General features: G+C 47.7%; 6 protein-coding genes across 6 annotated transcripts; 2 read left to right on the top strand and 4 right to left on the bottom strand.

Annotated features, from left to right (window-relative positions):
- Positions 1–131: 131 nt before the first annotated feature.
- ASPWEDRAFT_37841 (NmrA/HSCARG family protein) lies at positions 132–1,386 on the bottom strand. The gene has a single exon (XM_040834762.1). It carries the CDS (start codon positions 1,318–1,320, stop codon positions 388–390), a length of 933 nt encoding a protein of 310 aa, XP_040693639.1. The 5' UTR covers positions 1,321–1,386; the 3' UTR covers positions 132–387.
- Positions 1,387–3,135: 1,749 nt separating this feature from the next.
- Positions 3,136–4,815, top strand: ASPWEDRAFT_49803 (uncharacterized protein; the record flags this gene model as incomplete). The annotated part of the gene is made up of 2 exons (XM_040837334.1): positions 3,136–4,620; positions 4,696–4,815. 2 exons carry the CDS (start codon positions 3,136–3,138, stop codon positions 4,813–4,815), a joined length of 1,605 nt encoding a protein of 534 aa, XP_040693638.1.
- Positions 4,816–5,101: 286 nt separating this feature from the next.
- ASPWEDRAFT_169785 (DUF3632 domain-containing protein) lies at positions 5,102–5,946 on the bottom strand (the record flags this gene model as incomplete). Its single annotated transcript, XM_040830516.1, has 2 exons — positions 5,102–5,538; positions 5,586–5,946. The coding sequence occupies 2 exons, from the start codon at positions 5,944–5,946 to the stop codon at positions 5,102–5,104; spliced, it is 798 nt and encodes a 265-aa protein (XP_040693637.1).
- A 205-nt stretch (positions 5,947–6,151) lies between these two features.
- ASPWEDRAFT_104653 (uncharacterized protein) lies at positions 6,152–7,589 on the bottom strand (the record flags this gene model as incomplete). Its single annotated transcript, XM_040827668.1, has 2 exons — positions 6,152–7,353; positions 7,412–7,589. 2 exons carry the CDS (start codon positions 7,587–7,589, stop codon positions 6,152–6,154), a joined length of 1,380 nt encoding a protein of 459 aa, XP_040693636.1.
- A 989-nt stretch (positions 7,590–8,578) lies between these two features.
- Positions 8,579–10,204, top strand: ASPWEDRAFT_736930 (uncharacterized protein; the record flags this gene model as incomplete). The annotated part of the gene is made up of 6 exons (XM_040839364.1): positions 8,579–8,664; positions 8,711–9,219; positions 9,268–9,856; positions 9,907–9,911; positions 9,957–10,026; positions 10,081–10,204. The coding sequence occupies 6 exons, from the start codon at positions 8,579–8,581 to the stop codon at positions 10,202–10,204; spliced, it is 1,383 nt and encodes a 460-aa protein (XP_040693635.1).
- ASPWEDRAFT_37837 (uncharacterized protein) lies at positions 10,078–12,392 on the bottom strand. Its single transcript, XM_040834761.1, has one exon. The coding sequence runs from the start codon at positions 12,127–12,129 to the stop codon at positions 10,516–10,518; it is 1,614 nt and encodes a 537-aa protein (XP_040693634.1). The 5' UTR covers positions 12,130–12,392; the 3' UTR covers positions 10,078–10,515.
- Positions 12,393–13,079: the final 687 nt, after the last annotated feature.

Genomic DNA, 13,079 nt, shown 5'->3' with positions numbered 1-13,079 from the left:
CCAGCATGTGAACATTAGGAGGCTCCTGTAGCTCTTACAGGCGGTACCCACTGGAGATTCTTGGGGAGTGACTCAATACCAGGATGAAGATGAGCAGCACCAGTAATTGGAAAGACGACAGTTTGATGCTAACGGCCCAAGGCGCCTCTGAAATTGAGAACAATGAGGTTATTGAGTTAATCATTGATAAGCTGGTAGAAGCTGAATAGGATATTAGGTGGTCATTATTCTAAATTTCTTCTGATATCGCGCAGTTTTATACAATTACGTTTCAATTCTTGGTGATCTTAAACATATATGAAGTCCAATCACTTGAGCTGGGAAATTTGATAAATGAATTAATGTGTTTAGACCAGTGTGGCACAGTAAGTGTAAATATTAACAAGTTTATTCAAGATTGAATGGATGCTCCTCCAAGTACTCCTCTAAAGTGGACAGTCGGCCTCTGGCGTTCTCACCAGCCCAAGCAACCAACTTCTCAGATTCTGGGCCAAAGTAGCCGAACTCGTCCATGTAACTGAACCCTTCAGCAAATATATCCGCCATGAACGGGATGCTTTTCTTGAACTCGTCAAGCGGGATCTGCTTGTAGACGATAGTCTTGCCTGTGGCCTTGGACATGATGGCGACTATATCTTCCAAGCTGTACAGTGCCGTGGCTGCACAAAATGTCTTGCCTTCGTACTTATCAGGCTGGGCGAGGATGGCACCGACAAACTTGCCGGAGTCTCCAACGGCGTCGATCAAGGGGAACTGAGTCTTGGGGGAGAGGTGACGGGCCATAACCCAGGTGCCATCCGGAGCTTTTTGTGGATGTAAGAAAGCCTGGGATTTGAAATTCTCCATAAATGATCCCGCCGAGAAAAAGGCACTCTTGATAGGAAGACTTCGAATGTATTGCTCAGCTTTTGCCTTGGCGTCAAAGGGCGAGACTCGGGTGTACTTGCCGCCAGATATCTCGCTAACTGACGGCAGAGTGCTGAAGATGATATACTGAGCACCTTTCTGGATGGCAACATCTGCAATTGCCTTGGCACTATTGTACTCGATTTCCAAGCCGTCAGGGCCAAGGGAAGGTGTTGTCATAGCAAAAATCGTATGCGTGCCAGTCAAAGCTGTCTCAAGGGAGGCCGGTTTGAACACGTCGCCACGGACAACTTCAACTTTTTCTTTAAGCTGCTGGGCCTTTGTCGAGTTCACATCGCGAGTGATGGCACGGATCTTGTACTTTTGGGCAAGCTCTGGGTCATTCAGCACATGGCTAATGACTGAACCGCCTTGTTGGCCAGTGGCTCCGAACACAGCAAGGATATTAGACATTTTATGGATGTTGGAAGGTAAAGGTTTCAGAATGATGATTAGGAAGTACTTTAAGTGACGATAGTTATCTGACAATAGTTTATAAAGAACCCTTGATATCATCCCAACTATATATGTAACCTGGCAAAAAGCAAATATTGTGTTTTGATCGAGCTTATCAATCATCGGCGGGGAGTAAAAAGCGAAAGCGACGCTTATAAATCGTCAACTGAAGAACTACTTTGCAAAGGAATTGGTCTATGATTTGTAAGATAAAGTAAGGTTTTCGTGGTTAGCTGATCAAAGTCCCAATAAAGATGACTCTCTTCTCAACTGCTACATACATCGCTCATTAATCAGTGTATAATGATAGCAAAGCTGGTCTTCCTCATTGTTAAGTTTACAATATATTATAGGCATTGGGGGCTTGCTATCGCTCATAGAGATTTTATTATTTTGATTCACTCTTATCAAATTCTGTCTTCGTATACTGATATTAGCCGACAGCAAAATTATGACGTTCTCATAAAGTTAATCAAGGACTTTAAATAGACTTCGAAAACATCGCTCCCCATATGCTATCTCTATTGATATATTCATGACTCTGGTCTTCGTTTTTGTTTTTTCTATGAGATGCATCAGAATGACTGGAGAATGCACTGCTTTCTTTGATATGATACTATAAGAAAGTCTAAAGAATAGACAAACGGCTGTGTTGATTTAAACACCTTTGTAGGGTGTTTTGAGTAATATATATTTCCACAACCCCAACATTGTTTCTACTGACTTTAATACAAACATCATCAAAAACAGACTCGGTGCATTATGTTGCTTCTTCCACTGCACTTTGCCAAGTTAACTAATGGTTTTATAAAACCATAGGCACATAACTTTCTCATCATCTGGGGCAATATCTACACCCTCTGCTTGGTAAGCATCCACGTGATATTAACCGCCTTGCAGGCTGTGAAGAAATGCGTCAGAATACTCCGTGTCGAAATGGAAATAGAGATGACGATCCACGATGAGTTGGATGTGAAGACCGTTTATGGAGATTTTGCAACCGTTCCAACTGCTGTGTAGGCTGCAGGAACAATTGGCCTCTTCAAGTCAGACATTTTTCGGAGATACTTGGAGCTAGTGTGGAAAGATGGACCAGCGCGGAGTTTAAGCTTTCTGGGTCTTTTTTTATCACAGAAACATTGTTGGCAATTGAATTTCCCGTCAACACTCTGTTAAATAAGCTCGATAGACTGGCACTTGGTCTTGACCCTTTTCTCGCTGGATACTCATTTTTGGATGATCGTCACCCACTAGGAAGGAACTCCGAACGATCAGCATCGAATCAGGCATTGGCCCTGCGCGACAGAATCCTTCCTCATCGGCCAAAGCTCGTGTTCACTCCGAGAATGACAAATTTCGGCTAGCACACTTTCGGTGACTGATAACATCGCCATTATAAGATTTGCCATTCCAACGCATTCTCTTCTCTTCGTTCCGCCAGTTTCGAGATAATGAAGAATTAATTAACACCGGAAGAAACGTCAGCAGAAGGATGCGGCCGGCCTGAATCAGCCTTGCCCTCCAGCTGTCTGTCCGTCCGCGAGATGACGATCAGCCTATCACAGCCAGACCAACTCCGCGCATGGGCCGATCCCTGCTGCTTTGATACAAAACAACAACTTTGGCCCCCAAAACTAGTCGGACAGCCGCACTGGCACAGCCTTGCCCGTCTCTCCTCGCACCCCTCAATCCTTTTTCCATCTTTTTTCGCTCTTCTCTTCATGTTTTCCCTTCTCGACACTCTTTCGGTGTCACACGTTCGTTTTTGATACCATGCCGAGTCTTTTGCATCCGCTCTGCTGGCTTCCAGCACTGCTGGGCAGCGCCCACGCAGCAAGTCCCCTCAATGTCCTTTGGTCCACCAAGGAATACGGGCCCGATGGCCCATGGAGTGCAGTCAGTACGACGATTGGCGATAAATACTCGGTTGACCTCTATCCCGGCGACATCGGCTCCTCGAACGTGATGCAGTCCCAACTGTGCGAGAACACCACCCTCTCCTCCACCTGCTATGCGGAGCGCGCGGGAACTGTCAACATCTCCGCCATCGATTATCCAATCAGCTGGAAAAACCCCAGCAATTGGCACAGCTGCAGCTTCAGTACCGATGGCGGCTGTCGATTCAGCGACTTCTCGACCGTAATGTCCTTTGGCTCGTCCGTGCCCAATGTCAGCATGTCCGCCATCTGGGAAGCCTACGAGACCTATCCCGGCGGCGCGCAATACCAGCCGCAAGTCGGCACTCTGTCGCTGGGCGGTCCCTATCCATTCTATCCGACAAACGGGGGCACCAACATCATCAACTGGTACCTCTACAACGACTCCTCCATCCCGTCCTATTCGTACGGATTGCATATCGGATCCGTCGAGCCCTCCGTCACCAGATCTTTGCTTCTCGGCGGCTATGACCAGAATCGCGTGCTTGGCGAGGTGAGCGCACAATCCGTGGTCTTGAATGCAGCCAATAGCGGTGCGCTGCAAATCGGCCTCGAGGACATCGGTCTTGGTGTTGCTTCCGGAGGATCGCCATTCAACTTCACCAGCAAGGAAGGTCTCTTCGTCCAGAGCGATGGCGTCGCGCGACGTTCCTCGGTCACCGCCGACCCGACGAAGCCGTATCTCTACCTGCCCAAGAACAGCTGCGATGCCATTGCTGCTGAGCTCCCGGTCAGCTTCAACGAAAGCCTCGGGCTGTACTTTTGGAACACCTCCAGCAGCCAGTACAACGACATTGTCTCGTCGCCAACCTATTTGTCCTTCACCTTTGACAAGGACAGTGCCAACAACAAGAACTTCACCATCAAAGTCCCCTTCCAACTCCTGAATTTGACTCTCCAGGAGCCTCTGGTCTCGCAAAACACTTCCTACTTCCCTTGCTTCCCATACGATGAAGACAACGCCAACCCGATTCTCGGAAGGGCCTTTCTCCAGGCTGCCTTTGTCGGTGCCAATTTCTTCCAAGGAACCGATAACCAGGGCACCTGGTTTCTGGCCCAAGCGCCCGGCCCATCGCTGCCGGCCACTGCGGTCACGACCATCAACCCCTCCGACAAAACCATCCAAGGATCGTCTAGCTCGTGGGAGGAAACCTGGGATGGATACTGGACGCCCTTGTCTGATTCCGGCTCGAGCAAGAAGTCCGGTGGCCTTTCGACCGGCGGCAAGGTTGGTGTGGGCGTTGGTGTCGGTATCGCCGGAGCCATCATCATTGCGGCAGTGGCTGCTTGGGCGATTGTCCGCCGACGCAGGAACAACGCAGCGGCCATGCAGACCATCCCCGACGACCAAACCCAGCAGCCCCTCCAGCCGATGCAGCCGATGCATACAATGCAGCCCCAGCAACTCGCGGCCGACCCAGTTAGGCCAGCTGAACTCTCCGAGGCCTACAAGCCTGTTGACAAGCCGCCGGTTGAGGTGCCAGCGCAAGAACATATGCGTTACGAACTGGATTGAGTCTAGTCGTACCTTCTCTTGATACCCCTTTTTTTCATGTATATCATAGCCCCCGATACATAATCTCGTTTTGCATCTTTTTGGCATTTCGTGCCAGCTGTCCATATTACGAATTCCGTTCAATGCATATATTTGTCCAAGCAGTCTCCCGGGCAGTGATAATCATAGATTAAATAATAACTGGTCACAATGGTATAAACGTAACCCAAGATCCTTTCATGAATATCAGTGGTCTATTCCTTATAAGACACAGGTTAATTGCTATTGATACTATAATAAATGGTGCTCAACTCCGGCTCTCCTCGATTCTGGTCATCTCATCTGCGCATTCCTTTGCAATCTCTCTTGTGCGCTCTGTCAATGGCCGCAATGTGGTGATCCAAAAGAACCTCTGCTTCCAGAATGACCATCTTTCCCTCGACCAACCCTTCTTGCCTTTCCACATCGATGGCCATTCGCTTTCCATGTCGCCTTGGCTTTTGTAAATGATATTCCCACAGTATTTGATCCACTGCTCGGCAGCGGGCACCCAACCATTCAGCGCCTTGATTGCCGTCGACGTCCACGGTTTTTCAAGGGTTGTCCTCAACACAATCCCTCCCAGTTCGACATTTGGCCCCTGCTTTGGAGTAGGTGGAAGACCCAGAGCACCGAGCTTGGCTGTAAATCTATTTATATTCGCCCAGGCCTGGCGTTTCGCGCGATTTCGACCATCGTCAATGTCTATCCCTCGTCAGTTTATTCAATGTGCTGAATAAGGGTGAACGTACAGTCAAATGAAGACTCGCTCAGGTATTGAGCCAATTGTGGTAAATCATGGAATCCCTGGTCGCAATCCGGGAGCTTTTGCAATTCGACCACAAACTCCACCAGTCGATCATTCTGCTCCGTCATCTTTTCAACTGTATCTACCAGGAGGCGCCAGATGTCGATACATTCTGGGCCAAGAGGATTGGAGGCTTCATGTCGCTTTGCGATGGGAATTACAGCTTCCTTGGCTATGTCCGAAGCTGGGACAGAATGATCCTTCAAGAGTTTTGTCCAGGCCGACAGTAGCTCTGGTGATGGAGGTTCAGCATCCTTTGTCCAAGCAGCCAGGAAAGCATTGTATTTTTTTGTATCTGAAGGCATACTGAGTGTCAATAAATGAAAATTCAAGTTGAATTCCAAGCGTTTTATTTCATGTCGCATTAGGCAGAAGCGCAGTGCCTGAGATTTAGCAGCGGGTCTGCCTTGCTGCCTGTCGCTCTATCGCACATTTCAGATTTTTACTTGTCATTCTTCAACTACCGAATGGATTATTTCAGCAATTTCTCTTGTAATATCCACTTCTTGATCAGACTCTTTTTACACAAACGGTTCCTCGGGTTATTCCAGCTAGATCCCACAGGCCCTTTTGTTCCGTCACGGTGCCGATTTCAGAATTTCTCCCAAAGTGACGCACTTGACAGACCTTCCATGCTCGAGCGATCCAAAGACATGCCGCAGCGCCAATATACAGGAAACCAGTCAATAACTGCACTCGCAGATAGCCATTGCCAAATCCCTGGTTGCGCAATACAAGAGCAATTGGCTCTGCGCAGAGCGTTGGCCCAACGAGAAACAACCAGTTGATGCTCAGAGCACTCAAAAGACCCTTGAGTCCAACAATCTCTGCCAGGACTGGCGATACCGTTGCAAAATAAGTGCACGAATTAGCACCAGCCAATAGCACAAATAGACAGAGGACGCCCATGTTGTTTACAAAAACCCAGATGACCAGGCAGAAGAGCCCACAGAGAAACGTGGATAATGCAGCGATATTCAGCCGACCATATCGGTCACTGCATAGACCTACACATGGCCGTCCAACAGTCTGTCCCAGGTTGAGTACAGCACTAACAATACTCGCCTGGTGGGAGCTGAGGCCAATTGACAAGGCATAATCTGATACCGTGAAGAGCAACGCTACAAACGTGATCACGCTGCATATCGCCCATCCAAGAAAGAGAATAAATTGGGGACGCCTGAAGAATGGGAGATGGAAGGCAGCAGTATGTCCTCCGATGGCTTGGTTGTGATCTTTGAGCAGATTCCCAGCTATTCCATTGACGACAAACGTAATGATGGCGAGAATGCGAAATGACCAGGCCAGACCTAGCCTGGGAATCATCACGCCCACAGCGAGTGAGTATATCAAGCCACCTAAGCCAGTCCCAACTGATGAGACTCCCATTGCAATGCCACGATATTTGTGGAACCACTGGGGAACGATCCCAACGGACCCAACAAAGAGGAATCCCATCCCGATGCCGAAACAAACGCCTTGACTCAGTATCATATGCCATTGTTCCACGGCGAAGGACGCACCGATGAGCGATATTGTCTCGAAGAAAATACCAACGTTGAGGACAAACCGAGTTCCTGCGACTTGGATGAGGAACGTAACCAGCGGAGCGACTAGGAGACCACAAGCGATGCTCAGTCCGCCTGTGAAGGCGTAGACCAAGGGGCCAGTGTTGGGATACACATCGTGGGCCAGATAGTAGGAAAGAAAGACTGCATAGGCCGTGGTTGATGTTAGCAAGATGGTTAATCATGCCGGAAAAGGTCAAACTGACACTGATGATTCCCCAACTATGCGCGTTGATCAAACAGACTGCCACCATGCAAACCCATCCGTATCCTCCATCCGGCGGAACATGTCTGCGAGGATTCTCCCGTATTGTGTCGTCCTGCTGCTCTATCTTGTCTGATGAGGATTCATCGTGTTGCTGCTCAGTCGAAAACGGCATAATCAAAGGGCTCAGGGAGGATCGTCAAGTACTGTACAGGCCTGGCAATCGACATGGAAAAATGGCTTTAAAGGATCACCAGATAGTCAAGTCGATGACAAAAGGGGAAGAGTTTATTCTTCTGTATAATCGTTTCGTTTGAGCCATCTGGCCTTGCAGTTGGTCCGGGTCACGACGTTAGGTTTATTTGATATTCGCAATCCATACTTGAGCCAACGTCACCTTTGTATCTCTGTGGGTGTCACTGATCAGAATGTCCTTCAATTATAATGGCATAGTCGGACTGAGTGTCACCAGGATAGCACACTATTAAGCTTCATACGTGGGACAAGGTTTACACAAGCCATTCCCGCCAGAATACTAACGCTAGGGCTAAGGTCGAGTGGCATTTGTTTTTCTTTTTTTTAAAAATGAGGCATACAGTATTCAATCACTAACTGATGAAATGTTGATTTATTCATGGCTATTTTCTCAATTGCGGGGAACTTCACTTCCTGGTGGTCTATTCCTGTACTACATTCCTGAGGTGTACTTGAGGCAGTACAACATAACCATGTATCCTTTCGAGTAACCCATGCTATGCCATAGTCCCTTTGCTTGTTTTCATACAATCTAACAGATATGACTTTTGCTAATACTCCTTGCAAATTCAAAGGTTCGCATCTGTTTAGTCTCATCTCTTAACAGTTTTACATAGGGTCTTGTAGTATGTAATTAAACAACCATTCAAATTCTTTAAAAAAAATGAACCCTACAAAATATATATCACCAACAAATTCAATCATTATTTTTCAGAATCAGCAGAATTAATTTTCTGATAAAGGTTTATCAGAGCTATACACACTGTCAACAGATTTTCGAGGCAGAAAAATGCTCATCTTATCATCCCAAAGGTGCATCAATCACCACCAAGGTCCCTGATGGCATCACAGAGTAAAAGTCTCTGGACATTTCAGTTTGGACAATCAGGTTATTTAGCTGCTGTTATCATGTCAATGTACTTAGAGAATAAGTCTGGGTGTGTGCATCATGTCGATCAACATGACAGCAAGTCTGCCCTTCGAGCCCGAAGAAAGTAAGTATACAGACTTCATATAACAGATATTTTTAACAATCCCAAGAGCCGATTTCCAAGTTCTGCCTCTTCTGCTTGTCGGCTTTGCGACGTACCAGTTGGATCGAACAAACATTGCCAGTGCACTGACGGGGGGCTTCGCAGCTGCCATCTCCGTGGACCAGAATACGATCAACCTTGGAAACCAACTGATGTTTCTGGGAGTAATTGTATTGGAGATCCCATCTAATATGTTACTCCAGCGGGTTGGTCCGCGATTCTGGATTGGCGGCCAGATATTTGTATTTGGCGTCATTGCTGCTCTGCAGATTTTCGTTCAGAATAGAGCAGGATTTCTGGCCACAAGAACAATCCTCGGTCTGGCAGAAGCAGGGTACATCCCCGGTGCAATGTATACCTTGTCAACATGGTACACAAAAGAAGAATTGACAAAACGCATCGCCGTCTTTTTCTTCGGCATGTTTGGCGGAACTGCTGTTTCGCCTTTACTGGGAGCGGGATTGTTGAAGTTGGACGGCAAGGGGGGCCTTTCTGGATGGCAATGGATCTTCCTGGGTATTCTATTCCATTCAACTATGATTCGGTTGCACTGACGGTGTATAGTGGAAGGAATATGGTCGATTACAGTGTCCATTATGTTAATCTCCTTTCTCCCGGAGAGAAAGGACAATAGGTTGGAATCGACTATACAGAAGAGTGACTCGGAACAAGAAATTGCTTCAGTCGATCAATCTACTAGCAAATCTCCAGCCCAGCATATCCCAATCGACGTCGTGTGGAAAACATTGACGGATATTCGCAAATGGCCTCATTTCATCGCCACTGCCTGTGTCTTTGCAACGTGGAGTCCGCTTACCACATACAGTCCAAGCATCATCATGGCATTGGGATTCACGCGAATAGAAGCAAATGCTCTTGCAGCCATTGGAAGTTTCTTGACTCTCCCTGTCGTCTTATTCTTTGCATGGTTGAGCGACAGAACAAGCAGGCGTGGTTTTACTGTCATGCTTGCAATCGCTAGCTATCTTATTACGCTGATCGTCCTGAGAGTCGTACAGCCACATGTTGGCAAATGGGGTCGGTTTGGACTGTGGACGGCAGTCAATGGACTGGCTGTGGGATATCATCCGATTCACAATGCCTGGATCCAGATTAACTGCAAGAGTCCAGCAGAACGAAGCATCAGCGTGGCGTAAGTGACCTGCCCTTCCTTTTATATCAAGCTGATAATTTCTATTGCAGAATGTGTAAGCCGTCTTCTTCTTTATTCTGATTGTTACTGACCTTTCAAGTTGTAATGACTGCCACGGCTGGTCTCATGGCTGGGACACAGATATTCCGCCATGATGAAGCGTCTTCATTGTATGTTTAGTCTACAGAAGTACTCGTTGTTCGGTGCTAACTATACCATCCCAGCTATCCAAGAGGAATACTGATCATGATTATCCTGGCTGTGTCTGGTCTGGTTCTGGTTGTTGTACAGGATCTTATCTATTTTGTCTCGAATCGTCGCACAAAATCTAAAACGTGGTATACTTAGTCCTAATCTATATAGAAATCAACAATAGAAAGCTGCTGTATAAACAGGAAGAGTGAATATAAATATGGGTAAGATAATGCAGTGATAGTCCTTGGAGCAGCCACAAAGCACCCCCTAGATAGACCTATCCATATTTCAGTGGATACGAAGAGGCGCTTGAAATTGCATGCCAGATTCTGTGGCGTCTTGTGAGTCCAAGCGCGTCATATGCTTATCAGACATTTATATTTGCTTTTGCCAATGTATAAAATGAGTTGTTGTTCTCATTTCAGCATTCATAATGGTCGCATTCTGTCTAGCATCATTTCCATCTATTTCTTTTTGAATTCGAGCTTTCTTGCCAACCAACACCCAACAGTCACTCCATCAATGACACCATTCTCATCCCTGCGAAACGCAACAGTCCAATCGCCTGGTGCCGGTGCGTCCATACCACGAGGACAATAAAGAGACCAGATATCCTGTGCCAGATACTGCATAATATGCACCGGTCCTTGTCCCAGAAAACCATCAAAAGCGCCGTACAGGATTTCGCCATGGCCAGTACAGTGAAAAGTAGAATCGATGTCGGCGCAGTAATATTCGCCCCGGTAGTCTGTAGGTCCAGAGGAACTCTCCACCGCCGAGTCGATCGATCTGGCGTGGATGACTTTATTATCTTCGAGTCGGTGCAGAATAACAACATCGTTCTGGAGTGTTGCCGTCATCGTCACAGACTGAGCTTGGTATGGATCAACCAGCTCCAGCACTTCATCGCATCCAGCATACTTGAGTTTGAGCTGCCCAGGAACCGAGTTTGGGCTGAAATTGATTGTCAACCGGTCGACTGGGTCGAAGAAAATGCCATACCAACCTGTCGCTGGAGTGATGTTCATGGCCATTGATTCCCGACGTCGGTCGATCAGCTGCCGCAGAATTGATCCCGCGGTATCCTCGGCGTCTTCTTCATGGTTGAACATCACCACGACAGACAATCGTTCCGACGGCACATGGCGTCGATGAAGTCGGAATCCACGAAGAGCACCGCCATGGCCAACAGTGAGCACTCCGCCAATTTTAACATGCGACAGACCATTGCCATAAAGCGCAGGAACCCCGTCATCGAACGTCTGCGGTTCAGCCATGGCGCGATATACACTCTCTGGATCATCCCACTTGGAGTGCAAATATCTCTCATATGCGATCATATCGGACAGCGATGCCACAATTCCTGAATCGCCAGACCATTGGATCCGATTGACTGCAGGGACAAACCCGGAGCGCGTGTTACCGTCATATCCAACGCATGGAGTAGGAGCACAGGCTGTGTCTGGGGCAAGGACTGCTGTCTGCATCCCAAGAGGGAGGAAGATTCGTTCCTTCAGCAGACGTTCGAGTGGCTCTTGCGTGACATCTTCAATCAACCGTGCCAAAATATGAAAGTTGGTGTTTGCGTAGGAATGTTGTGTGCCAGGCTGGAAATGGAACGATGCCAGTCGCTCCAGCGTCTTGTCGGCGTCGTCTGGCAGGCAAAACTGGCCATCCGGCCTGCCTCCCCACAGTGTAGTTAAGGCCCAGTAGTCTCGAATGCCGGACTGGTTATTGCAGAGATGCTGGATGGTCAGCCCCGAGTCTTGGGTCATTTCAGGTCGCAACACCTGACGCAGTCTATTCTCGAGCTGCCTGCGGAATTCTCCCGGTGCTGGTGCTGTTGCTGGCGGGTCACGTTCCAAGTCCATCATTAGCATGCAAAGCATCTGTTTGGTGATGGAGCAGATGGGCATCCGTGTTTCAGGCGTCATCGGTATGCGCTTCTCCATGTCGGCATATCCCCAGACATGTTGGCTGACGACTTCACCATCTTTCAGGACTGCGACTGCGCCTCCAGGTCCTCGACGGAGGGCCTGAACAAAGCTGACAACCTCTTCGACTGACTGGTCTGACATTATCCCGCGATGGAGTGTATTGAGTTGATCAAGAATGAGTTGTTTGTGGCGTTGCTGTTAGTGTTCAGGTGATCCAAACTCGGCTAAAGTCGGCCTAATTTAGCCTGGCTACCCCTCTTTAAGGCTGGAAATGGATATCTAAATATACAAAAAAATAAGTTACTAAAGTAAAATATGAACTGATTATAGAAATGTCAAAAAGCAGTTTCTCTCAGGCCTTCTGTCTATCTCCGTATATCCTTGACATCCAGGCAGTTCCGCTCCTGTCCTGTAGAGTGTACCGCTACTAGGGCCTTTGGCTGCGGTCCTTCCAACCTCCTTACAGGATGCCATCCACTTGATATATAAGTGCATGGAGCCTTACATCTTGCAGCCTAATATCATGTCACTGGGGACATTCTCTGCGATCAGAATAGCATCTCAAATGGCTTCCATTCCTGGTTGATATCTGACTACTATTGTTTTTATCGAATCGGTGGGTGGTGGAAAATGGAGCGCCTTTTGAGGGATTGACAGGGCTGCTTACAGTATACTGTGGGGGCTTATTAGTATTAGTATACAAACCGGTCGGTGGAGGCTATACAGAAGTGGAGTGTGCTCGTTCTTTTAATACGCATTAGGCCGGCTGGTTAACAGCGATATAGCATCCCTAAGTTGGACATATTAGGCAAGGTTCTTTATCAGTCTTACGCGCTGTCTGTCAACGCCATCCAGCATGAACGTCTCATCATCCAATTATACCACCGGTAAAGGCACAGATCCCGAGGCTTTGATTTGAAAGAACCTCGGGATCTGCCTGTTCGATTTAGGAACTACATGCAGGGTGGAGCTGACATGAGGCTGTCAGAATCTCCACCAGCGGATCAACTAGTAGGCGTTGTCTGTGAACGGCCAGCCTGCTATTGGATCTATTCCATTGGCCAGTAAATCCAAAAATTGAGACATCTGCC

The sequence above is a fragment of the Aspergillus wentii genome, assembly GCF_001890725.1.
Source record: "Aspergillus wentii DTO 134E9 unplaced genomic scaffold ASPWEscaffold_2, whole genome shotgun sequence".
NCBI classification, from domain to species: Eukaryota; Fungi; Ascomycota; class Eurotiomycetes; order Eurotiales; family Aspergillaceae; genus Aspergillus; species Aspergillus wentii.
Note: the sequence above shows the minus strand (reverse complement) of the source record. Positions and strands in the feature narration are given on the sequence as shown.